The following is a 27,081-nucleotide window of genomic DNA, read 5'->3' on the forward strand; positions in this document are numbered from 1 at the left end:
GAAAACATTGGCATTACTTTGAAAATCAGTTGTCCTTTCAGTTATAACTGAGAGCAACTGATTAAACAGGGCCTAAGTGACGTTCACCAAGTCATCATAGACAAAGTAGGTGGTTTTGGTGCCCACTCGGCCCCACGCTTTGCCGGTTTTGGGTGTGGGATACGGGTATACACTTGATTGATGTTCCTCAAAATTGATTGAGTGTGTTTTTTTTGGGTGATGGTTTAGGAATCTGCTGTGCTCTATGGAGAGGGAAGGGGTGAGGTAACCTTTTGCAGGAAATAAAGAAAATAAACAATCCTGGTCAGGGAATCTGTATCCAATGTTGCAGATCGCAACGAACGGGAGGCCAGTGATGTTGGCCATCACTTTTGCTTAAGCTAGATTTTTACCTGAGACAATTATGTAAGTGTGGGTAGATTGGACTGGAAGAAGATGTTGGCATGCAGTACGTTGAGTTGGATACAGAACAGAAGTTGAGGCAAGTGAGAGATAATCATGAATGATAAGACAAGAGAACAACAGGTCAGAGCAGATAGCAGTCAGAACTTACTTGGTATTCAGGCATGGATTGAGGCTGTTGACTCTCCAAGAAAACAGTGTGAATTCAGGCATGGGTCGAGTTAAATGGCAAAGAGCAGATTTCAGTGCAAGCTAGGAGGGCAGCAGGGGCAAAGATCAGCCGGAGTCAAGAGAGGCTAGGTAAAAAACAAAACAAAAAAAACCCACCAAACTGAGCAAAGCCAGTAGGCAATTTCTGGAGCTAATCAGAACGTTTGGTTGCAGTTATTGCTGCCAAAGGAAGTTCAACCACTTATTAAATACAATGGTTCACATACCTTTTCCACCTGCACTGTGAATGTTTACATGGTGTGTTTAATAAAAACATGGAAACATTTAATTATTTTTGTGGTATTAGTTTAAGCAGACTGTAATTGTCTATTGTTGTGACTTGGATGAAGAACAGATCACATTTCATGACAAATTTGTGCAGAAATCAGTATATTTCCGTAGGGGTTAAGCAGAGGAGACTGAAGTTTTAGGTAGTCAGACGCAACCCCCTAGTACAGGCAGCCAGTAATGAGAATTACCAGTAGGTAGCCAGATGCAGCCCCCAGTATAGGTAGTCAGAGGAGCCCTCAGTATATAGGTAGCACAGATGCAGCCCCTGCAGTATAGGTAGCCATATATGACCCCTGGTATTTGGAGGCCAGAGCTCATACCCCACCCATCTTGCAGAGAGGGCAGCAGAGCGATGGGGTGAAGTGTCTCTCCTCTCTGAAGATAAGAGGATGGGGGGGGGGGGGGTTGCATGCTATGATGCGCATGCAATTCGCCTTCCTCTTCGAGGAGCCCTGGTGTTCAGTGATTGCAGGCAGCACACAAAAACTTTATGGGGAACTACGTAACTTACATTGTTTTCATAACTGACGTTACACTACATATAAAGCATATGGACGTTAGGCCACAATGATATGGCTGCTGTGCACACTTTAGTAATAAAAATTAACCCTTTAAATTGAAAATAAGAATGTGAGATATCAGGAAAATTCCATATATCTTTGCTATTCTACATACAATGTGCAAATAGTGTATAGCGTACTATACATGCAACATGTGAATTATATACACACACGAGTTGCTCTATTTGCAGAAAGGACTTTTTGTTACTTTCTCTGTTACTCGATTTTTTTTTCAGTTACTATGGACTGTCCGTCTGGTTCTCTGATGTCATCAGACACCTTCAAGCTGATGAATATGCCCTGAGAGTGAAATATTTCCGCGGAGAAAATATCTCTAACTACAACTTCAACTTCACTCTGGAGAATCAGATTCATAAAAGTGGAGACTTCATCAATGACAAGTATTTCTGATATTTATTTTTGTTCCTTTCTACAGTATGTAATATTTTGTTCTTTGTGACATGGCCAGCAGACAAGGCTAAGAGGGCGTAATAATGCTATTATGGAAATCCTATAGTTACTACAGTACCAACACCTTAAATGTAACAAGTATATACTAGACATGCTTTATATTTTGGATAGACTATTCAGTTTCTTTGTATTAGAGATACAGTAGATGCCAAAGTATAAATGCTTTACGTATGGCCCTTGCAGTTGCAGGGGGTCCTAGGTCGAGGGTAAGGGGCCATCTTGTTACCCTTTTCCCTTCCAGTATAGGGGGCACCACTGGAGCTCTCCCAGAAGTCAGTATAGAGGGCACCATTGGAGCTCTCACAGATGCCAGTATAGGGGGCACCACTGAAGCTTAAACAATTTAAACTCAGAATGGGTGTGATCACCATGGTAGGGCCAGTGATAGATCAATACAATTACATATAAGGCAAGTCACTGATTCATAGATGCCTTTAGATAAGGAAAAATGCTGAATACCAATTGCATGCATAATGCAAAAATAACAAATTACATGCTCAAAATGTACTTTGCAAATTGTACTTTGTTATTTTTGTATTACACATAATAGGTACCGACATTTTTATTACCTTTCTAGTCTAGACTGGTTACTCTGGTGCTCTTTAAAGCCCAATCTACACGACACGATTTGTACGATTCGATTACAATTCTATTTACGATTCGATTAAATCCGACATGTTCGATCGGGATTCAATTCGATGCAATTCGATTTGCCATTGTTTTGCAATTGCGAATCGAACTGAATCGAATCGAATCCCGATCGGACATGGCGTATTTAATTGAGTCGTAAATAGAATCGTAATCGAATTGTACAAAGAATCGTATTGTGTAGATTGGGCTTAACAGTATTATCTTTTCTTTACCTTTGTACTTGTGAGTTTACAATCTAGAGAACAACATCCTTTAATATATTATGCATCTTCAGGAGACAGCGTGTGTTATCAGCATGAGATCAGACAGTAGCTTGGGAAGCATCTGTGGGATGTCACAGGTCAGAGCCTGTCAGCTCTAATATAGATCACTAGAGTCATTTCAGAGAAAGTAAGCAAAAGCTCAGAAAGGCTGTAAATATAAAACATCTGCTAATTTGACAATGAAACATAATATTGTTCATTGGAGGACCAGTTATAATTGTCTGTTTAAAGCAGGGGCGTAACTAGAAATCACTTGGCCCCCTGTGAAACTTTGAATGGGGCCCCTCCCCAATCATACTTTGTATGACTCCTTATTAGTGGCTGAGCAGATGTAGTCATTAGAACAATTGTGCAGAGAGCAGAAAGTTTTTTTCTCTCTGTGCGCTTTGTTATCAGTCTCTCAGGATAGGGAAAATAAACTTCTCCCCTCACGGGGCCCCCTGCGGCTTCTGGGCCTCCCTGCGGCTACATCCCTTGCAGGGTCTACTTTTACGCCCCTGGTTTAAAGCCATCTAAAGCCCATTAAAAACTACAAACCTAGGCTCTAGGCCTAGTGATTAGTTCTCCCCTTGCAGCACTTGTTTTCCAGCCCTCAGCCTGTGAAAACTCCACTCCCCTCTCCTCCTCTCTCTTCCCCTCTCCACCCCTTTGCCTCTGAAATCTCAGCAGCTCCCAGCTGGTAACACCTCCTCCTCCTCCTTTGGGAAAAGCCTCCTCCTCCCCAGACTGAGCCCCCATGAGCACTTACTACATGGGACTCAGAATGCCTAGGCGCTGGAGGAGCTGTGGGAGCGGCTTATTTCGTTTATAGGGAATTAGGGCATTAAAAAAAAAAAATATATGTATTTGGCTTGAGGAATGTCCTATAAAATATATGTAAGGGCACAATTATGAAATATGTAAAAGTTTATCTTGGATCCACTTAAAAAAATTCCCTATTCGCCCTTGTTGGACAGAACCCCCCCACCACACACACACACACACACATACACACACACACATACACACACACACACACACACACACACACACACACACACACACACACACACACACACACACACACACACACACATAGAAAGTGTGGCCAGTATAACAATCCCTATCTCCTCCCTCCCCCCATAGCTAGGGCATCCAGTGTGGTTCTGCCCCCTCACCCCCATAGCAAACATTGCCAGTACCCCACCCCTATAGATACAGTGTGGCCAGTATAACAATCCCTAACCCTAAATCCTCTCTCCCCCTATAGCGAAAGGTTCCAGTATAACCCATTCCCTACACCATACTCAATAAATGTCAGTAACAAGTAACATTACTATAAAAAAAAAACATTACTGTATATACTCGACTTTAAGTCTAGAAATTTAGGTCTGACTCACTAAAAAAAAGTATAGGGGTCGACTTATATATGAGTCACGAGCAACACTGAGCACACTGAGTAATGTGTGTACTATTAGTGACATTCCCATTTACATTAGCCCTGTGGTAAGGGACACTTTCATGATAAAGGAAATGCCAAGAAAACACAGGTCTAAGGGCCCTTTTCCACCAGCGGTTGACAAAGAGTTAAAAGACTGCGAGAAGTTGGTAAGCAGTGAAAAGACTGTCAAACTCTCACAACTGCACGCTGCTGCCTGGCAACTGCTTGCTGCTGCTTGGTAACTGCTCACTGAGCCCACAGTTCAGCTGCCTGTGGAAAAGGGCCCTAAAAGTCCTGGCCACAACTATTAACAAGGAAAGAAGCAGAGGGGAAAAACTGGAAAGAAGCAACGAGAAAAATAGTGGGCTGTAGGAAGGGGTGTGAATAATTGCTGCACTTAAGGGACAGCAGGGGTTAATGGCTTCAATACTGTATGCAGTGCAGTCATTAACCCCTCCTGGTCTCCAATTGCAGCTTTTAATTCTTACTGGTCCCCAAGTGCAGCCATTAACTTTGCTGGGTAGACTTATACTTGGGTCAAAGGCTTACACCCGCGTGCTAAACAAACGTTCGCGCGCAAATTCACACGCAAACATTAGCATGCGGGCATAAGCCTTTGCGCACGCAAAGCTGCGCGCACGTCACCTTGCGTGTTAACACTCTTTTGTGAATCAAGCCCCATGAGTTTACGCTTTGGGTGACACTAACCCTAGTGAGAAATGACACAGTCCCAAACCCAGATCTGACCGCATCTACTGCTGGGGTAAAAAGCAGGCTTCACCTTCTACCTCTTAAAGGAAACAAGTGCTCATGGTACACCTATAGAAGAACTGCCTAGTCATGGCTAACCTACTTCTGTGTTATTTTAAAACTGACTTTAGATCATGAGCTTAGATATTTTTTGCAACAGACTGTTGGCTTGTGATTATGAACACATGATGAAATAATATTGGTAAAACCTTTGCTTGTTTCAGGTTTATAGCCATGAAGTTTAAGGCCGTGGTGTTTCAGGATTCACTGTTTGACAGATGTTACTTTGAAGACGTCACATCATTGAACACCTACTTCAGGAACTGCACTTTTCTAAATTCACATTTTGTGAATACAGGTGAGGCTTCTTAAAAAAAAATCATGGATGAGACAGTTTTATAGTCATGACTGGCCTGTAAAATATTTTCTTTGTTGCGTAGTTAGCAATTGGGGTTCCTAGGGATAGCACTGTTTTACCATGACATATTCTAGCAACCTGCATGTCTGCAGGGAGCTGACTCTATTTCTGGAGTTATTCTGCCTCTCTGTCACACCCACTCTTAAAGGACCATTATAGAGAAAAAAGTAAGCAATCTAACAGAACTGACAAGTGTAAGACTAGTCCATCTCCTCACAGGGGATTGTATGGCCTCTTTTACCCTATACGCTTAAAAAGTGATGCGTTTTAACTTTCCTTAGCAGTGTACTATGAAATAATACTAACAGTGTATTATGAAAAAATTTTCAGTTAAAACGCGCATAGTGTGAACTGAGCCATAGGAAACCGTGGGCATTACTTTGAAAATCAGTTGTCCTTTCAGTTAGGCCCCATTTAATCAGTTGCTCTCAGTTATAACTGATTTTCAAAGTAATGCCCATTTTTTCCTATGGCTTAGTTCACACTATACGCGTTTTAAATGAAAGATTTTTCATAATGCACTGCTATGGAGAAGAAAAAAAAAAACCTGTACCAACTGATCACATGTACATGGGGCCTTAGGGACCTTTGACACTTGATGCATTGGTATGCATTAGTGTGCGTTAGTGCACGTTGGTACGCGTTTTTTTTCCCATAGCAGTGCATTAGGAAAAAACGATTTCAGTTAAAATGCGTGTAGTAAGAACTGTGCCATAGGAAAACATGGGCATTACTTTGAAAATCAGTTTTCTTTCAGTTATAATTGAGAGCAACTGATTGAGTGTAAAAGGACCCTCAGGGCCCGTTTCCACTATCGCGAATCCGCATGCGTTGCCCGCATGCGGATTCGCACAGTCAGTACAAGTGGATGGGACTGTTTCCACTTGTGCGTTTCCCCGCACGTTTTTCTGTGCAGAAAAAATCTGCAGGGTAGGGCCCTCAGAATTCGCCTGCGTGTGGAATGCAGGCGAATCGCACGCAATGTATTTAATAGGGAAATCGCATGCGTTTTCCCCATGCGTTTTTTGCCGCGATTTCGCATGCGATTTCGCATAGGTACCCATGTTAATTCACACAGGCAGTGACATGGTTAAAATCGCATACAGCCTTACCTATGCGAAATCGCATGCGAAATCGCGGCAAAAAACGCATGCGGAATCAAACCCGCATGCGATTTGCCTGCGGTGATTCGCCGGCGATTTCGCAACGCTATAGTGGAAACGGGCCCTCAAGGTTTCCTTAGTTTTCAAAAGAATTTCCTGAAGGGCAGTTGCAAAGTCTAACTGCCAAAAAAGTGTGCAAGTGAGTAGGGAGGCTGGCTGGCATCTTACTATTTTGGCAGTTAAACTGCTATTCAGGAGATCCTTTTGAAAACAGAAAACCCTGAGAATCCCACATGAGGAGATGGACTAATCCAAAGCCTGTTTTTGTTCTGTCATATTTCAACTGCTTACTTTTTCTTCCCTGTAGTAGTCCTTTAAGGCCCTATTTTTAAAAGCGATGTTCTAATGGCCGCAATATACAGTTAGTGCCATCATTTTTGCAAATTTTGTATAACAGCACTGTCGATCACCACACTCATAAAAGTGTGACAGCCACCTTAAAGAAAACCTAAACTGGAAATTAAAAGTCAAAATAAACATGCACAAGTCACACTTACCTCCCATGTAGTCTACTCCTCAATCCCTTTCTCCTCTCCCGCGTCCTGTTGTTCCATTGTGATCAATGGGATTTTCCGTCCTCCATTTTGAAAATGTCCATTACCCATAACAGCTTTCTGGTCAGCACACTGTTAAACTGTAACATCGCCCACTGGAGTTATAGGGAAACATGGACATTACCGGGCACTTCAGTTGTCCATTCAGCTATAACTGACAGCAACAGATATATAACTGACAGCAACTGATATATTTCAGTTCTGACAAAATGTTGTCAGAACTGGAAGGGATCATTGTCAGAAAAACATGGTGAGCTTTTGAGAGGAACTGATGGCAAGGTAACTATTTAATGTTCTTTTGAAGTTACCGCATGTGTTTATTTTAAATAATTTTACTCAGTACAGGTTCCCTTTAAGCGATCGTGAACTTTATACAAGTTTTCTTGATTCCCATGATAGCCATATTTTTTAATAATTAATGGCAAAAAGTTATGTTAACCACTTTATAGATCACCAAATACTGTATGCATCCCTTTAAAAGCAGGGTGTTTTTTTTTTTCCAAGCACTCATTTGGCATTTTTGTCATAGTTCGCCACTTTAAAAAGTGGCAATCTGTGACTAAGCTTGTTTATTTGTTTTTTCTTTATTTGGGCAAATAGCCTTTCAGAATTTCCAGTGAGAGGATCTATTTGTGAACTTGCTATTCTCAATTTTAGGGAAATTATGGTAGGCATTCAAAGTACACTGATTTTCACTGTAAAAGAAAAAAAATGTACCTCTTTTTTAAATGTGGGGACCTAAGAGCAGTCTTTTCTCGGTTAAGAGGGCAACCCTCAGATGTCAGCCAAGTAGGGCTCAAACTTACCCAGGGCCGATTCTCTCACGAAGCAAGCTGAAACATTTGCATCAAGAGCAGATATTACAGGGGCAGCATGTTTGTACTGTGTTTACACTAACACTATGCAGTCAGAGTAGGAGGAGAAGCCAGAGGAGAGCAAGGTGAAGAGGTCATAATTGGGGAAAGCAGCCTGTTGTGCTGTGTGAGGAGTCTGACAGTGAGTGAGGAGGCTGGAGAGCAGCAGTGTTTCATTTGACTTGCACAGCAGAAGGGAGGAGGTGGCACTGCTGTCCTGACTGCGGAGGAATGGAGTTGCTGAGGGTGAGCAGTTTGTTTGTCACAGACTCACAGCTAGCCAGTGTGCTCATCCTTAAGTTTGCCTCAGGTGGCAAAAAGTCTAGAATCGGCTCTAAACTTACCCGACGCGTATAGCATGTGCCAGATCAGTGCTCTGGGGCCCTATGGCCATTGTCCAGGTGACCCCTATGCAGGAGCGTATCTAGGGTTGCCCAGAGGTGTGGGAGGGCCCCAACTACTAACCTTACCTCTCTCCGATACTCCAGATCAGGTGTTTTTGTGGCTACACATGTTGTGGTCGTGAAGATCCTGATTACCACACTTGTTTTATGGCGATTGAAGGATGAATCCCCATGTTGTGAGGGTCACCAAGAGGAGGCAAGGCAAGGGGTGAGAACATTAAGGGGCCCCATCAACATTTTTCTGGGGGTCCCATGGTTAGTAATGACGCCCCTGCATCTATGGTAGCTCCGGCCTTGGTGTGCACAGTTAGTTCTGCGTCCATCTACCGCAGGGGTGCCCAGGTAGATCACGATCTACCAATAGATCGCAAAGGCCTTCATGGTAGATCCCAACTCCACTACATTTTCCATTCTGTGTATACAAGTGTGCTCTTGAAATTGTACATAGGTAGATCATTTTGACGTGCTAATTTTTTACAGTAGCTCACAAGGCGAAAAAGTGTGGGCTCCTCTGATCTACTGTATGTTGTATACTCTTGTAGAGTCACCCTAGTGGGGGGGGGGGGCAATGTTTATTTTACAATAGATAAAATGAATAGAGAACATCAAACAATGAAAGGTTAGAAAAGGTGCAGGGCATTGTATTTCTTCATTACTGCAGTAGTGGTTGTGTTTTGCTATCAAGACATGAACATGAGGCCACAGCGCCACCTAGTGGACACAAAAAGAGCAGCAGGGATAAAAATTTACCTATGGGTATACTGCGTGCATAAAGACAGCAATTTTAAGATGCACATTTTTTTCCTTTCCTGTATTGTATTAACATTACTCACTATGTTGTATAATACATTATACTATTCACACCAGTACTTTCCCCAAAATAATGAATGATCAACTGTATCCACTGCAGTATCAAACTGCAGTGAAAATGGTTGGTACCCGCACAAAAAAAGCAGAATTATCAGTATTTTGTCTGAAGGCACCTGAAAAATCTAGAGATACAGCAAAAATGTTGGGTAAAGCAAACAGATAGCAAGGATTTTGTTAGTTATAGTGAATTTGTTACTTTATAGAGTACAGTACTTGTATCAAAGAGGAACTCCAGTGAAAATAATGTAGTAAAAAAAGTGCTTCATTTTTTACTATAATTAGCTGGAGGGAGAGGGGGGAACTTCCCCTCTCCCCGCCGACTGTGGCCAAGGCTTTCCCCTCATGCTGCCACCCCTCCAACCCCCACAAAACGGCCCCGAGGGGGAGCAGGGACTGCAGGCCCTATTGTTACGCCGGTGTCCCGGCAATCCAGCGCTGCATATGCGCACTAGTGGCTCTCCATGCAGGTTAAGGCGGAAATAGCCGAATGAAGAGCCATTAGTGCGCCTGCGCAGGATCATGGTAGGTAAGTATTACGTGCGCAGGTGCACCCTTGTCAGGATTTGTCGAGGGACTTTTGGGGAAGCCAGCGCTGGATTCCCCCAAGTTACAGAGGATGGGAAGCATTGGGACCCTGAGGCTTCCCCCTCCTGGGGTAAGTATCCCCCAGAGGTTGTGTTTTTTTTTTTTTTGTTACAGGGTCTCTTTAAGCATTTGTATTATCTTTTTACAAGGTTTTCAATCCCTTTGCTATAATAACATCACACTTCTCGCCTATGAATTGGAGGGATTGGGGATGGAGGGGGTCAAGTTATTGCTGCTGGACAAACAGTTACCAGTGTTCTGCAGGCACGTGACAAGTGTGCAGGGAGAGAAAAGCTTATCCTGACAGATGCACATTTAAATGAAGCAGGGATTCGGATTGATAGCTCTGGGCTAAACTTTTGCTCCAGCTTTCATTGCATTGGTCTCGACAAATCAAGCCCACAGGCCCTGTTTGTAAAACCCTTTTAAAATCTTAGTAATCAGAGTGCTCAAATGTTACCCTTTCAGGTCAAATGAGCTTCCAGCAGCTAAAAATCCTGTCCAACAGTTTTGATCAAATGACCAGAAGCAGCGTGGTTGATGGAATTGATTTAAGGTTCTGTGGGCGGGGCTGCTACTGCTCTTTGGATTACATCACCTGGCTGTTCAGATTGCAAGAAGGAAGGCAACAGACTGAATCTCTCTGAGAAGATTGCAACCTATCGCACTGACAGTCTGTGGTACAGGAAGTGGCCAGGTACTTCAAGAGTACATATTTATCTTGCACCAACTAATCAGGGAGCTTCAAAACAGATTAAAACAAGCTCTGCAACTGAGTGTGGAAAGCATTTGTGCCTGGAATGGGGCTTTAATGATTCCAGATTTGCTGATAAATATATTGGATAACTGTCTGTTATTTATTTTACTAAAAGACTTCTTCTTTACTTTTGTCAATTTCATTGCCTTGAAATTATATTTTTTACCTAATATTCTACTAATTTATTATTCGGATAGCTCTTCTTCTTTTATTAAATTACTATGCCAGGGAGAAAAAAAAATACACATATATAAGTATATAAATACTTGTTCTACTTATATAACAGATGTATTGTACTGTCCACATTTTGATTTTAGCGAACTTTATGTAGTAAATAAAGAGAAACCTGTACCTGGCATTTTCCATCATTACTGCCTCGGGAAGCCGATCCCGATGTTATCTCCTCCCTTCAGGCTTGTTCACACCATGGGCATTTTCACATTTTTTTAAGCATCGGTGCTATGATTCCCTATGAGAGTGCTTACATCTGAGCAGTTCGATTCCGATCCGCTCACCAAAGTGCTGCCTGCTCCATTTTTGGGCGATTTCCCTATATTTCCCCAACGCTTTTAAGAATAAATACATTGTATTTATTCTTTTCCAGGTCAAAAGTTCACTTCCTGACTTGCATCAGGAAGTGAAAAAACAAATCGCTCTGCAAAAATGCTTTGAAAAACGCTTTACACAAAATTGCAACATGCAAGTAAACGCCGGGGGGGGGGGGGGGGGGGCGGGGAGGGGAATCACGCAACAAAAAAAAAAAAAAAAAGATGCCAGGGATTTCGATTTTAAATGTGAACAAAGCCTTATTCTTTTTTTCTCCTCTGCCTAAAATGGTGTATGCAGAACTACACTGTCATATCAAGTTTGCTTTGTAAACACATGTGAGATCGGCTTTCAGCAGCTTCTGATGGGCGGTGAGGTGATTTATCTTCTATTTCCCTTCTCAGCCTCCTTTCACACTGAACTGCCCTCAGTCAATCAGCAAGGAGCAGGAATGTGGGAGGAAAAGAAGGGAGGAGCTTCCATCTCCCCGGCAATGTACAAAAAAAGAGCCAGTCTGACTTTGATAAGATTCATCGCAGCAGACACATTTATGATTATATTGGAATGCTTGCAATGCAGGGTCAGACTGTAAACTACATAATAAACACAAAGCAGTAGGTAATATAATTTTGATTTTATGGTTGTCAATCCCTCTTTACCCACTTTACCCCCTGTGGTACGTATTTATCCGTCCCTTTTTCCACCCTTAAAAAACCAAGGGACGGAGAAATCCGTACCTCCCGCGCTACCGCCGCTGTCCGCGCTCACGCCGCTTGAGCGCGCGCTCCCGCCGCTCGTGCACGCCGCCGCCTGCTCGCCCGGAGATCAATAAATGGGAAAATCAATTCTCGTTCATTGATCTAAGCCCCTGCAATGATCTGCTGCTTCTATGAGAAACAGCGCGATCATTGTGATTTTCCCAGCCTCATAGTGCTGCCTGTAAGCCTCCTTCCGGACGCTTACAGGTCGCATGCACACAAACTCACTGTGGCCATCTTGTGGCCAAATAGTAAAACTACACCCTAAAGCATTTTACATATACAAATACAGTAGTTTTACACAATAAATTAACTCATTACCTCCCACACTCCCCAATTTATTTATTTTTGTAATTAAAAAAAATACAATAAAAAAAAAACAAACATAAATAGTTACCTTAGGGACTGAACTTTTTAAATATTTATGTCAAGAGGGTATAACACTGTTACTTTCTAAACTATGGGCTTGTAATTAGGGATGGATGCAAAACTGAAAAAAATGCACCTTTATTTCCAAATAAAATATTGGCACCAAACATTGTGATAGGGACATAATTTAAATGGTTTTATAACTGGGACAAATGGGCAAAAACATTTCATGGGTTTTAATTACAGTAGCATGCATTATTTAAAAACTATAATGGCCAAAAACTGAAAAATAATAATTTTTTCCCACATTTTTTCCTATTTTCCCATTAAAACACATTTAGATTAAAATAATTCTTGGCATAATGTCCAATCTAAAGAAAGCCTAATTGGTGGCGAAAAAAAAACAAGATATAGTTCATTTCATTGCGATAAGTAATAATAAAGTTATAGACGAATGAATGGAGGGAGCGCTGAAAGGTGAAAATTGCGCGGATGCTGAAGGGGTAAAACCCCTCAGTGGTGAAGTGGTTAATGCCCTAAATCAGCCTACAATATTTAATGAATATTTTACATTGCACATAAGTACTTTTTGCAATAAATATTCTAAAAGTATCTGAAAGTACCTGGCGTCCCATTTATGCAGTTCACTCATTTGACAGCTGTCTATACACTAGTTTGTCATGCAACCTAATGGCACAGTATAAACAGCGTCAGCTGGGGAGTGGCGTAATTAGGAGTTTAACTTGAACAAAAACAAACTTTTAAAATAAAAGAAAGGTAGAGGAAAGAATTAGTGGGGAAAGAAGAATGAAGAAATCCAGATCTATCGCATTATTAGGGTCCTTTCACACTATGCACCTTGTGTTAGACATCCTGAGAAATGCAATTACAATGCAATGGTGATGAATATACAGTGCTCTAAAAGTATTCTTCACTGCAACTGTAAATGCACATGTTGTCCAGTAAATGCACGGCAATTTATTCTGCTAGAACTGCCACACTGCTAATGTATAGATTCAGACAAACCAATGAAATATAATTGCATCTTGAACACGTGTCCCTGTTTAAAGCGGATCTGAGCTGAAAAACTAACTATAACAAGTAACTTGTCTATATATCTTATCTAAAGTTTAGATCGTTTACACTGCAAATCTAGCTGCAAACAGCTTCATCAGTTTATGATTATTTATTACTGTGATACAATGAGAGCGGCCATGTTCTGTTTGTCACATTACACACAAGCAAGCTGATCTGTATCTCCAGCCCTCAGCCTGTGAAAACTTCACTCCCTCCTCCCCTCTGCCTCTGAAATCTCTGGCTAGTAATCTCCTCCTGCCCAGACTGAGCTCCCATAAGCCCTTGCTACATGAGTCTGAGAGTGCCAAGGCACTCTGGAGAAGCTGTGGGCAAGACTTGTTTAGTTTATAGGTAATTAGAGTATTCAATGAAAAACAAAAACAAGTATTTGGCTTGAGGAATGCCCTATAAACTATATGAAAGGAACACAATTATGCAATGAGTAAAAGTTTATCTTGGATCCACTTTAACCTTCTGGGCGGTCTGGACGAGCTCAGCTCGTCCAGTACCGCCGGAGCCTGCCGCTCTTGCCCTGCTGGGCCGATTTGGCTTAAATAAAAAGCAGCACACGCAGCCGGCACTTTGCCAGCCGCGTGTGCTGCCTGATCGCCGCTGCAGCGCGGCGATCCGCCGCATGCAGCAGCGAAAGAGGGTCCCCCCAGCCGCCTGAGCCCAGCGTAGCCGGAACAAAAAGTTCCGGCCAGCGCTAAGGGCTGGATCGGAGGCGGCTGACGTCAGAAGATCGCCTCCGGAGCGCCCTCTAGTGGGCTTTCATGCAGCCAACTTTTAGTTGGCTGCATGAAATAGTTTTTTTTTAATTAAAAAAAAACCCTCCCGCAGCCTCCCTGGCGATTTTAATAGCACGCCAGGGAGGTTAAAGAACACCTGAGCTGACGCTACATCTATGTCACCGTGTGTAGTTTAAGAACCTTCTACTTATGCGTTCTCTGTTTTGGAAGGGCTTCTCTCCTTAGCGCTGCCCTGTCCCCTGTCCGTGGCTCTGACTGCAGCCAGTAGCACAGAGGACAATGAAGCAGTGCATGCTCTGTCCGCTCACACTCCTTGTAATTTCAGATGTGCACAGTAGCCGAGGCTGGGATTGTTATGGGTGTGCGTACTTGATGAGTGCTGCACAAGCATGAGCGTCATTTCTGAAGTATGCATGCCCAGAATGCTATCGGCTGCTGTGCATTCAGGCAGGAGTGCAAAATTACAGGAAGTGGACAGAGCATGCACTACTTCTTTGTCGAATGGGGGGCAGAGCAGCCAAACGGAGAGGAGCCCATTCAAACCAGTGATCTCTAATCAGGGTGTTAGATAGAATGGCGGTGGTGGTGGGGGAGGGGGAGAGGTTGGTGACAGCAGGCCTTGGGCACTGGAAAGCACAAATCCAGCTCTGATTTCATTGTCTGTTGTAATGAAATACACTAGATGCAGTATGAAAGGACCCTTAAATCACTAAATTTGAGATAATGGAAGTGGTCTGCCCTCTCATTTGAAGGTGCTGTGATGATAGGCAACTAACTTAGTTGGCATGAATGGGAAATTAAGACTGTCCCCATTCTGCCTTCAAAGTATAGAGAATAAGTGGTCATTTTTAAAAAAAAAAGAAACCTATTGTTAGTATACAGGTACAGGTAAAAGTATTTGATAGATTAAATGGTAATGGGTGATGCTGGTATTGGGGTATCAGAGGCTCCCCCAAAAAAAGAGACCTAACACATTCAGCAAATGGACATGTCCGAACCTAAAAGGTGAAAATAAACTAATGAAATAAACAATTGTATCCATCTTCCTTCTCCTAAAAATGACTTTTTAGGATATTGTTTTTGCTCAAAGACACATTCATTGAATTGTGCCAGAGCTAAAATTTATGAACAATTGAACCATTTTATCTCTTTCCTGCTCTCAGAAGCCATTTTCTGCTAGGAAAGTGTTTTATAGTTGGAATTTCTTATCAGTGCGGGTCACACTGCAGTCACTTCCTGTCTGAGTTAGGACTGAATCAGCCACTTACTGTAAAGATCGGTGTAACAAAGAGAGGATCTGATTACCGGTGATCTGCAATAACACTGGGAATACAGATATATACCAGAATATTAATGATCTGCAGTATCACCGATAATCAGATATATAAGCTAACCTCTGGACACCTGAGTAGAGTAGGAGTGTTTGGTGCAACTGTAAAACTTAGAGGACTAGGCCTCAGAGCAGTAAGGAGTACTGCACAAATTCCTTCCGAAGACCTGAACTCTCCCGGGGGGAGGAGTCAGGCTGAGAGTAGGAAGGACGAACCGGGAGTGACACTCAAGGGGAAGTGTCACTACCAGGACTGGGAGCCGCCTCTAACAGTAAGGTCGGTTCTCGAGGTCGGACAAGCCAGGTCGTGACCACACAGACAGATACAGTACAGATTCAAAAGGCAGATGCGGGGTCTAATAAACAAGCAGGGTTCGGCAACAGGGTATCAGAAATATTGAGGTACAGAATCAGGAGGCAGAAGCAGAGTCTTAGGGCGAGCCGGGGTTCGGCAACAGAGTATCAGAATAGCAAGGTACAGGATCAGAGTTCAGAAGAATAGTCAGGCAAGCACAAGGTCATAACAGATAATCACAATCAAACTAGTACTTTAGACTATCAACGGAATCTAGCTAAGTGTAGGATTACAGCTCCAGCTGGTCCCGGCACACTTTAGGATCTGACTCAGGTCTGAGTGCTACCACATAGTGATCGCAATGCCAGGCAACAAGCAACTGAACAGCCAGCAGTATATATACACAGATACTCTCCAGCACATCCCTAAGTGCTGGACCAATGAGAGGACACAGAATTGTCAGCTGACCAGCTTGGTCAGCTGACCTTCTTTTGGCTGCCATATAGGTTCTGCCTCTCTGCGCGCACGCGCGTCATTCTGAATCTTGGTGGACTATCAGTCCCAGCCACACCAGTACTGTCTTGCAATGTGCTCGCTGACCCGTGCGCGGGATTGGTCGCACCGCCAACATCACCGGCGGCGGCCTCCCCGTGCTGGGTCAGATTGTTCGCAACAGGCCCATGCGTGCTAACCGCCGCGTCCGACGCGGTGGTTTTTCCGCGTTCCGCCATGCCATGCGCGGGAAGAGCCGCCTCCCGCTTACTTATAGCGGCGGCTCTTCCGCGTTTCTTCACACTTACATACCTGATATTTAACCCTTTCAGGTAGAGAAATAATAAAAGAAACACAGCCTAGTTATTTGTATGCTAGACACTGTACATACCCATGTCTATCTCATCATGTCACATGTCACCTCGGGTATCCTTTAAGGCAAATTCTACTTTGTAGACATGTAAAGCAATTTGAAGGTAATGATATCACCTAAAGGTTTTGTTTAGTTTTATTATGTGCTTTCTGACCTTCCATTTGTTCTTGTTCACACAGATCTTGAAAAATACAAGTTTACTGACAGTGAACTCATTAACTGCACATTTCAAGACATGAAGGTCGGATGTCAGATCACCTTTGATGATGACTACAGTGCTTACTGGATTTACTTTGTGAATTTCCTGGGCACCCTGGCTGTTCTTCCGGGCAACATAGTATCCGCTCTGCTGATGGACAAGATTGGCAGACTAACAATGCTGGGTATGTTTGACTTTCCCACTATCATAGGAATGTCTTATTGAGTTAAGTTCTATGACCAGCTCAGGATACATATGGCCATCAATAGGCTAATAAAATACCTGCCTTTGTTCAAAATTAGCCTTTTTTTTTTCCAGTCCCACTTACAGTATGAATATATTATCTGCCATAGACTATAACAGCTCCACAGTTCCGCTGCTGCCTCCTTTCTAAAGGTGGCCATACATTTACATTGCATTGCATTTTTGTTTTGGGGCTTTTTTTCAACCAGAGAAATCCGATCAATTTTTCCTCTTGATCGAGTAATTTGGAAAATCAAATCAATGTACATGTACATATGATCGATTAAAAAAATTATTTAAAAAATTTCAATTTCTTCTATCTGATTTTACCAACACATCCATCCAAATCCAGATTTTTTTTCTATGAAATCATTTTTATTGAAAAACAAAAAAATAGGGAAATAGATCAATTTGGTTGAATCATGTATGGCCAACTTAAAGCGGATCCGAGATGAAAAACTAACTATAACAAGTGACTTGTCTATATATCTTATCTAAAGTTTAGATAGTTTACACAGCAAATCTAGCTGCAAACAGCTTCAATAGAATATGATTATTTATTCCTGTGATACAATGACATCAGCCATGTTGTTTGTAAACATTACACACAGGCAAGCTTATCTGCATCTTCAGCACTCAGCCTGTGAAAAAAAACTAATCCCCCCTCCTCCTCCCTCTGCCTCTGAAATCTCTGGCTAGTAATACCTCCCCCTCCTCCTGCCCAGACTGAGCTCCCATGAGCCCTTGCTACTGTCTGAAAATGCCAAGGCTCTCTAAAAAGCTGTGGACGAGGCTTGTTTAGTTTATAGGGAATTAGAGTATTAAAACAAAAACAAAAAAGTATTTGGCTTGAGGAATGCCCTATAAACAATAGGAAAGGAACTCAATTATGCAATGTGTAAAAGTTCATCTCTGATCCACTTTAAGAAGTACTATTTGTCTGACTGGCCTTATTGAGGCAAGATTTAACGCTTATCCTGCCAGTGTTTTTGTTTTTTTGTTTGTTTCTTAAAAGCAACAAGCCAGTGCCATCTGTGTTTGAACTGTGTTTATTAACCTCCCTGCAATTTTTGTAAAAGTGGTAGAAATGTTTTCAAGTGTTTCTTTATATTGTAAGCAATTTTGCAGACTGCTTGCAAGTTGTGCTCTTGCAAGCAGTCTGCAAGCAAGCATACAATGAAAAAGACCCACTTTTTAAAATTTTCATATTTTTTTTTTTTTTTTTCCTTTCTTTTCCTTTAATCTTTGCTACTATGGCCAGTGGTGCTGCTCATAGCAATTTTTTTTTACGCTTAGAATTTTTTTATATTGGATCCTATAGAGATGTTTGTATTGGATCCAATACAAAAAAAATTGAATTTGCAGCCTAATGTGATGACACTGTGTGCGCCCGACACCATTGTTATGAAAATCTAAAATGTAAATGGACTAATCATATCTTGCAGTGGAGGCATTTTATTGGTCCATTTTCAAGCTGAATAGATTTGCAAAAACTTTTGCGGAATTCTGCATCAACTTGGAATTTTTGTTCATCTCAAGTCACATAGAAAGTTGGCACTGATCCAAAATATTGTGCTTTGGTTTAAAAACAGGGCTCTGCAGGGAGTTTGCATAAGTGTTAAAACTGTCACTGTTTCTGACATTCTGTAACTTTGAGTCACTCTCCCTCACGCACACTGAGCAGGAATGATGAGGAACAGGTACACTTGCCCACGGAACACCAATGAAGGCCAAGTGCGGTAACTGCACTTTGGTTGGGGGAATAATATGCAGCAAGTTGGGGCATTTTTTGTATGTATTATGCCCACTGACAGCAGTGATGATACGTGGGGCAACTGTTGCAGTTCATATGTGGGGTGATTGCTGTGTGTCATATGTGGGGTAATTATTGCATTTCAAATGTGTGGGGGCAGGATGGGGGTCCTCACAATGTTTGCTTCAGGCAGCAAAAAGTCTAGGATCCGCTCTGCCTACATGCCCTGAAGAGCCCTTTTATCATGTGACGCAACATTCCCTGTTCCATGTGCAGCCTTCTATAGTCATGCGCAAATTTCTGAGAACAGCAACCTTTCTCATCCACGTGTGGCCTTTTTACTTAAAAAGAGTCTGAAGCTTAAAAAAATACCTCTTTTTACAATGCAGTTCTGTTCAGCAATAAGGCCATAGCTGAAATGCTGCATTCCCACGGCAATTAATACCCCCGAAATCCCCAAGGCAAAATTCGGGGCTCCTTCCTGGAAGAGGCAGAGCTTTGTGCAGTAGCTCTGCTTTTGCTCGTGTCAATCTCTGCGGATCTCCGGCTTCTCCTGTCCCTCTCAGTCTTCTTTCACTGAGAGGGCGGGGAGGGGTGGAGATCCTTGGAGATTGACGGGAATGGAGGCAAAGCTATAGCGCAAAGCCCTGCCTCCCCCGGGCAGCAAAATCCATAACCTGGAAAGTCATGGAATTTTTCCTTTTCCCGGAGATTTCGGGGGTATTCATTTATCGTTCTGCTGCGGGAATGCGGCGTTTCAGCTATGGCCTTATTACTGAACAGGACAATCTAGTAAAATCAGGTATTTGTTTAGTCTTCAGACTCTCTTTAATGTGCAGCCCCCATATAAATGCAGCATCCCCCCTTCCTCAATATTCAGCCCTCATATTAAAGATTCTCCTCTGCCCTGTGTGACTTTAGCAGAATTCTAGACCTGATTTGAATTATTTTGGATTTGATATCTTCTTCTTGCCAATGTTTTATTTAACTGATTGCAGACAGAAACCTCTTGGCCCTTTAAAGGGAACCTAAACTGAGAAGGATATAGATTTTTCCTTTTAAAATAATACCAGTTACCTGACTCTCCTGCTGATCCTGTGTCTCTAATGCTTTTAGCCACAGCCCCTCAACTAGCATGCAGATCAGGTGCTCTGACTGAAGTCAGACTGGATTAGCTGCATGCTTGTTTCAGGTGTGTGATTCAGCCACTATTGCAGCTGAAGAGATCAGCAGGACTGCCAAGCAACTGGTATTGTCTAAAGAGACTCTGTATACATTTTTTTTCCCCTGGGGGGTACTCACCTTGGGGGGGGGGGGGGAGCCTCAGGGTTCCAATGAGGCTTCCCCCTCCCCTGTAGCTGCAGGCAGTCCAGCACTGGCTCCCCCGAAGTGTCCCGGAATCCTCCCTCGACAAGCCTGACAAGCGCTGATAAGTTCTGATTTATTTACCTTTCCTGGCTCCAGCAGGGGTGCTGTTGCAGCTTTCCGTGCTGAGATAGGCAAAAAAATGTGCTGTACACAAAAACCTGCTGCACACTAAATAGGGACTGTCTACAAAACTTTGTATGATTCCTTATCAGTGGCTAAGCAGATGCTGTCATTAGAACAAGTGTGCTGAGAGGAGAACGTTTTTTATTTCTGTGCCCTTAGTCAGGGGCGTAGCAATAGGGGGCGACTGCATCGGGGCCCTTGGGCCAGAGGGGCCCCGAAGGGTCCACCCTCTATCACAGTATTAGCTCTCTGTTGGTCCTGTGCTGGTAATAATCACTTCTATAGTTGCTTTGAATAGTAGTAATCCTTAACACACTGTTCCTCATCCCCTTCTTGCACCTCTGACACTGGGGTTGTCCTTGGCAGGTTTTGGTGCGCCGTATCAATTGTTATGTATAGAGTGCTTGGGGGGGCCCCATGTAAAACTTGCATTGGGGCCCACAGCTCTTTAGCTACGCCACTGCCCTTAGTTGTCAGTCTCTCAGGACAGGGAAAATAAACTTCTCCTCCCACAGGGCCCCCTGAGGATTCTGGGCCCCCCTGCAGCTGCATCCCTTGCAGGGTCTATTGTTACGCCCCTGCTATAGATGCTTTGAATAGTAGTGATCATTAACACACAGTTTCCCATCCCCTTCTTGCACCTCTGACACTGTGGCTGTCCTTGATTGGTTTTGGTGTGTTCTACCAATTGTTATCTACAGTATAGCATGCTTGGGGGGCCCCAATGCTAAACTTGCACCGGAGCCCACAGTAGCTACGCCACTGAATAGGACAGCTGTCACCAAAAAGAGTTCAGGAATAAAATACAGATATTTTTGGAGGGTGCATCTTGTAAGTAGAAGACTAGTATACTCTTTTAAAAACTGAAATGTATAACTGTCAAAATGCCACAAAAGCAAAATTCTAAATGCATGTAATTACGTTGTTCTTGCGTTCTGGCTGTGTTACTCTACAGGAGGCTCTATGGTTCTTTCTGGCATCAGCTGTTTCCTCCTATGGTTTGGCACCAGCGAATCTATGATGGTGGGAATGCTGTGTGTATATAACGGACTTACAATTTCGGCTTGGAACTCACTTGATGTAGTCACTGTGGAACTTTACCCAACAAATAAAAGGTAAATATATCTGGTCCCGAGGGCTATTCTTCCCTTCCTTCCTTCATCCATTTGTAAACAGAGGTGCTCGGATACCCCCAATCACAAACTTGAGTGATCATGAATTAGACTCCGCCCACTTACAAATTGACTTGAAAGGGTAATCCGATTTGAGTGCGGTTTTAAATCGAATAACCGCATGTAATCACGAATTACTTGATTAAAAACCCGCCAACTTTAACGGTTAACAGCAAAGCCCCCTTACATGCTAGGAACACCAAATTTGCCGGATAGGTTAAGAAGAACAGTAAGAACAGGAGGACATTTTTTGTTCAAAAAGACCTTATAGTTTTTGAGAAAATTTTATTTTAACGTTTTAAAGGAAAAAATTATACATTTAAATGCGGTAAATACATTAACTGTCAGTGACCGAATTTAAATGTATACTTTTTTCCTTTGAAACTTTAAAATCGATTTTCTCAAAAACTATAAGGTCTTTTTGAAAAAGACCTTATAGTTCCCACTGTTATTCTTAACATACTGTATCTGGCAAATTTGGTGTTTCTAGCATGTAAGGGGGCTTTGCTATTACCCGGTAAAGTCGGTGGGTTTTTAATCCCAAATACCGACCAGTGATCACAAGTAACTCGTGTCGAGTAATGAGTGCAATCATGAGTGCATTCATGATCGACATTCGTGATCGAGAGCCGATCAGTAATGCCGATTACAACCTCGTGATCGCAAAAAACGGTTCGTGATCACGAGTTACTCTGAGCATCCCTGATTGTAAAGCCATCTGTTGTTTTGTTATGAGTGATAGATTTTTCAGCCTCGAAAGAGTATTAATTATAAGAAAACATAATTGGCAGCATTTGCATGTAGACTTTCAAAACAGTTTATAAATAGGCCAGTTATAAATTAATCATGTCAATCCATCAAAGTAATTGGCTCTAATGCCCATCGTCTGGCACAGCTGAGCCGTTTGTAAAAATTATCAGATAACAAAACGTCTCTTTGGACCATGTCTAATTTTCTTGCAAGTGTTTATGTGTCTATAGTCCTGGTGTTCACTGGATCTTCGGGGCCTACACACTCTTGCAAGACACTTCACACAGAAATTTCCATGAATGGAGATAGATAGGGTAATCCTTATCAAGCAGCAGATGAATACCTCTTGCTGATGATAAGAAAAGTAAAGGAATTTCATTTTACTTCTACTTCCTCATAAACAGGGAAAATCTTCATTGAGAAATTTTGAACTCTAAAGTCTTTCAGTCGAGGTCCACAAAGCTCCCTCATCATTAGACTCTCTTTGCTACATTTTCAAAATAGTCCATCACGACTAATAGTGTCCTTTAATCTTCTGTTATTTATACCAGTGGGGGATGGGGAATCCTTATTCTGATAACAGATAGTCCTGTCACCTTCCCCATACTAAAATGAAATAGTAGTAGGATGCTGTATAGGGAATCTATAAGACTTTGACAGATAACCCTGCATAAATAAAAAAAGCTGTTAAGTAGTAGGCATGCTTTGCAAAGCTTCAATGTGATCAATTGGGCTGGATTCAAACATTTTAATGCCTAAGACCCACTGTCACCAACACTGCCCTCCAAGCGCCCATCCTTAGCACCACCCGTCCTGTGTGCTCCTCTTGTTTCATTTGTTCTCTGGTGCTGTGCTCTCGTCTTGTGCTCCCCCCATCCTGTGTACTTCCAGGGTCCGGTGCCCCCGATTCTGTGTTGTGCTTGGGGGAGCACAGCACAGGATGGAGGGAGCACAGGACCAGTGCTTAAGTGCTCACCTTGTGGAATCAGGACGGCTGCGTACTGGGTTTGTGACTGCTGTGGTTTACATGTTTAGCACTTTAACTGCCTTAGTGTGCCAGCCGACTCCCCCCCTTGATTCCTGGTGCCCTAGGCCATGGCCTTTGAGGCCTTGCCTCAAATCTGGCCATGGTAACCAAACCCATAGCCTATACAGTAAACCTGAGTAATAAAGCCTGAGTGGATTGAACAAAGGATTTTTTGACCTAGCATGAGGTGCACAAGATGAAATCCTTATGATTATTCTTAGTGAGGACAACCCCAATCATCATGTACATTTGAATTTCCTAACCTCCAGAGAAAGTAGAACTCTTCAGATTCTTAATTCATCTTTCTTCCTCTTAATCAATGTCACTCCAAATTTAAGTTATATGCCAGAGTTAATCCATGTACATAAAGATGGCCATAGGTGTCCAAGTCAACAACTGTTTGATCCATCAAAAGGAATGATGGTCATGCAGATAAATATTAGAAACCCCTTACATCCCATAGGACATTCCAAAGTGCCACTGATTACTTTGCTTTTAACCACTATTCATCGATCATCATAAGTGATCATTTATTTAATCAATGGCTATACTGGAGCTTTTAACCACTCATTCTTTGAGGGGATCATCTTACATTTAGCTAGATCTCTAAAGTTTGGGGAAAATAAAGTGGTTTTCAAGGGCTCTTTGGTACTGAGAAAATTTTGGCCAATCAGTAGAACCAGAGTACATAGCAGCGATGAACGAAAATGCTGGTATTCTTTTCGCATTAACTTGATTATTCGAAAATAATGTTAAATTTGATTTTATAGAAAATGCCATTGAAAATTATTTTGTAATAAGTTTGTGATTTTTCACATTTTGTGCACTTTTTTGCGTTAAACAAATTTTTTTGCACTGGAATAAACATTCTTTTTTTTTCATTTTTGGGGAGTTTTTGAGAATTTTTGCCATATTGCGAAAATACAATGTCTTTTAGTGATAATACAATGTATTTTCGCTAAAATGTTGTCAAAATCAAAAATGCCATTTTTAATGCGAAAAAATTGCAAGCAATACTGGTACATAGTATTGTGAAAGCATTTTCTTGTGTTGTTGTTTTTTTAAATGCACAAAAATAGCCTCAAAAGAAAACACATAGAAAGGAGTGAGATAATGCTAATTTGTTAACATGTTTTTAGTAATCTATTTTTTTATTTTTGTTAACAGATCCACAGGTTTTGGCTTCTTGAATGCACTGTGCAAAGCAGCAGCTGTACTAGGGAACTTGATATTTGGTTCACTTGTTGGTATCACCAAAGCCATACCTATTCTCCTGGCCTCCACTGTGTTGGTCTGTGGTGGTCTGGTGGGACTTCGACTGCCAGACACACGAAACCAGGTGTTGATGTAAATGGAAGCAAAAGCCATCTCCAATACTTCTTCTGTTTTTTTTTCTCTTCATAACAATCGACCCAACAAACACAGAATACTAAGAATTTCATCCAGAAGCCGAAACACATCCCGTGTCCAAGATGTAGATGTCTCTACTGTGCTGTGTGTGTAGATCAAAAGCTGTTTGACATATTTTGCAATTACCATTTCTTCAGAAGCTTCAGCAATGAGTTTCTGCTTTATTTATCTCATAAAAATGTACTTAATTAATCATTTTCATCAAATCCCCCCACAGAATGCAGACACTGGAAATAAGCAAGTTGTATAAGCTGAGGAGGGCATGACAAGCTGCTCGTGGGCTCCGAGTACAGCTGCAGTGTGACACAATATTGTTTGCTTTTCCTGTGGATAAGAAGGCTTCCAATAACCCTCACTTTCAAAAGACATAAAAAGAGGTCTCGCGATGAACAAGAATAGACACTTGATTTGTATAAAGGATAAGTGTATGTATGTGACAGCGGCATATCTACAGGGGTACAGGCATGGCATGTGCCATGGGAACCTCATATTGGGGGCGCTGCTCCATAGCATCCTTGGCATTCTGCATATAGATTCTACTTTTTATGAGGTATTCTGCTCCCTGGTTATGTTATTTGAAGGGACAAGCTGCCTAATTTTTATTTGGGGCTAAGTACAGGTTGACTTATTGCCATACTTCATTCTTACAGGCCATGCTTCACTTCAACTTGAAAACAACCAATTCAACTGAAACTAGATCTTACATTTTTTTTAGATGGTGCCCCGGGGCAGATGTCAGTATTAGCCATAAGCGCGGTTTTCACTAGATACGCCTCTGATATGACTATATCCTTTACCATCTGGTGCTCAGTTTCCTTTCCACTGTAACCTGTACCTGGTACATGGCAGTACACATGGATTGGACACCAAGGGCCATATTCAATTAAATTGTCTTCTGCGATTTCTCAAGGGAGCTGTTTTTTTCATCTTATTTGCAAAACCCTTTTCAGCACCTAGAAAGTGAAAAAGAACTAAAACGTAGGTAAGAAAAGTAACGTTATGGAATAACTTATACTATGTACTTTTGTAATGGCTGTGGTATTTTACTGATAAGGTGTGAAAAACATCTATCTGCAAGAAAACTCAGGAGGAGGAAAGATAATTGAATCAGGGCCTTAGTCACACTCAGCCGTGGGATATTCTTCTGGCTGCTCTATGTGGCCACCATGTGACTATGCATACAATTTCCCATTCATCTGAAAGGTCTATAAATCAATGAGGAGAACCTAGAGTAACATGTGACTAGTAAATGCATCTAGATCCCTAGTCCTGTACTTTTGCCCCACTGGGGTCATTGCAGAGGGATGAGAGGGGCATTCCAGTATGTACACTTCTCCTTTGAAGTAGAATTCCAGACCAGTCCAAAAACACCTGCGAAGAGAAAAGGATATACAGTAGTAACCTCTGACATCACAGCCTCACTCTTCACCAAGTTTTATACTATCAGCAGCAAGGCCATTTTTTTTGGTTGCTGATGTCTCAGGCAATAGCTGAACATTGGTAAAATACCTCCTTCAAGCCCTAAAAAAATGTTAGTGGTCCGTGACTTCTTTTGTCAATGCCACTCCCACTGTCCTCCTTGAGATGCTGTGCCTACTGGGGCCATGTTGGTGAAGTATCTCCCTGGCATCAGATAGCAATCACTATAGCAACCAACACTGATGAGAAGAGACACTAGGATGAATGAGCGTATAAGCATTGTGTTCTATATGGCTTTTGCAGAAATTCCAACAAAAAGCAGTTTTATTATGAGTTTTATCATGAACAGCGCAATGACTTTGTGACACTGTCCTCTTGATGATACCAGAAGCTCTAAGAATATCTTCATACCACATTGTTGTAGCCTCTTTACCCTATGCACTGGTTCTTCTGCCAATCACAAGGAGTCAGTCAGGCCACCATCTCTAAAGCAGCATGATGCGTGACAGCTGCACTTGGATGACGATTCAAGGACTGCTATTACAAAGAATTTTGCAATTTAAGATTCATATATAGAATGTTCATTTCTCGTAGAGTAAAAAAAATGCACTTTAACCACTTGAGGACCGCAGTGTTAAACCCCCTTAAAGACCAGGCCATTTTTCTGTAAATGGGCCCACTGTAGCTTTAAGACCTCGCTGCAGGGCCGCAAAACTTAGCACACAAGTGATTCCCCCCCCCCCCGCCCTTTTCTCCCCACCAACAGAGGTTTCTGTGGGTGGGGTCTGATCGCTCCCACTGCAGACCCTCCCTCTGCCAGCCAATCACCGTGATCAGCTGCCATAGGCATCAGGGGGACAGCTGTGTGATATGGCTGTTCCCAGTACAGCGCTGCTGAAGATCGCAGCGCTGTACTAAGTAAATAGACAGCGGTTTCACTGACTAAAAGTCTCCTAGCGGAGATCGCTGATGGGAGACTGAAGGAGCTCCGCCATCCAAGTAGAG

General features: G+C 42.3%; 1 protein-coding gene across 2 annotated transcripts in view; it reads left to right on the top strand.

Moving 5' to 3' along the window:
• Window positions 1-25,566, top strand: part of SV2C (synaptic vesicle glycoprotein 2C) — a 286,032-nt gene extending 260,466 nt beyond the window's left edge. For both annotated transcript variants that reach the window (XM_068248808.1, XM_068248816.1), the window contains 5 exons: window positions 1,700-1,864; window positions 5,243-5,376; window positions 16,792-16,995; window positions 21,254-21,413; window positions 24,415-25,566. In XM_068248808.1, coding sequence (XP_068104909.1) covers window positions 1,700-1,864; window positions 5,243-5,376; window positions 16,792-16,995; window positions 21,254-21,413; window positions 24,415-24,598 — 847 coding nt within the window. In that variant the 3' untranslated portion in view covers window positions 24,599-25,566. The remainder of the gene's footprint in view (window positions 1-1,699; window positions 1,865-5,242; window positions 5,377-16,791; window positions 16,996-21,253; window positions 21,414-24,414) is intronic.
• Window positions 25,567-27,081: the final 1,515 nt, after the last annotated feature.

This window comes from Hyperolius riggenbachi, chromosome 1 (genome assembly GCF_040937935.1).
Source record: "Hyperolius riggenbachi isolate aHypRig1 chromosome 1, aHypRig1.pri, whole genome shotgun sequence".
NCBI classification, from domain to species: Eukaryota; Metazoa; Chordata; class Amphibia; order Anura; family Hyperoliidae; genus Hyperolius; species Hyperolius riggenbachi.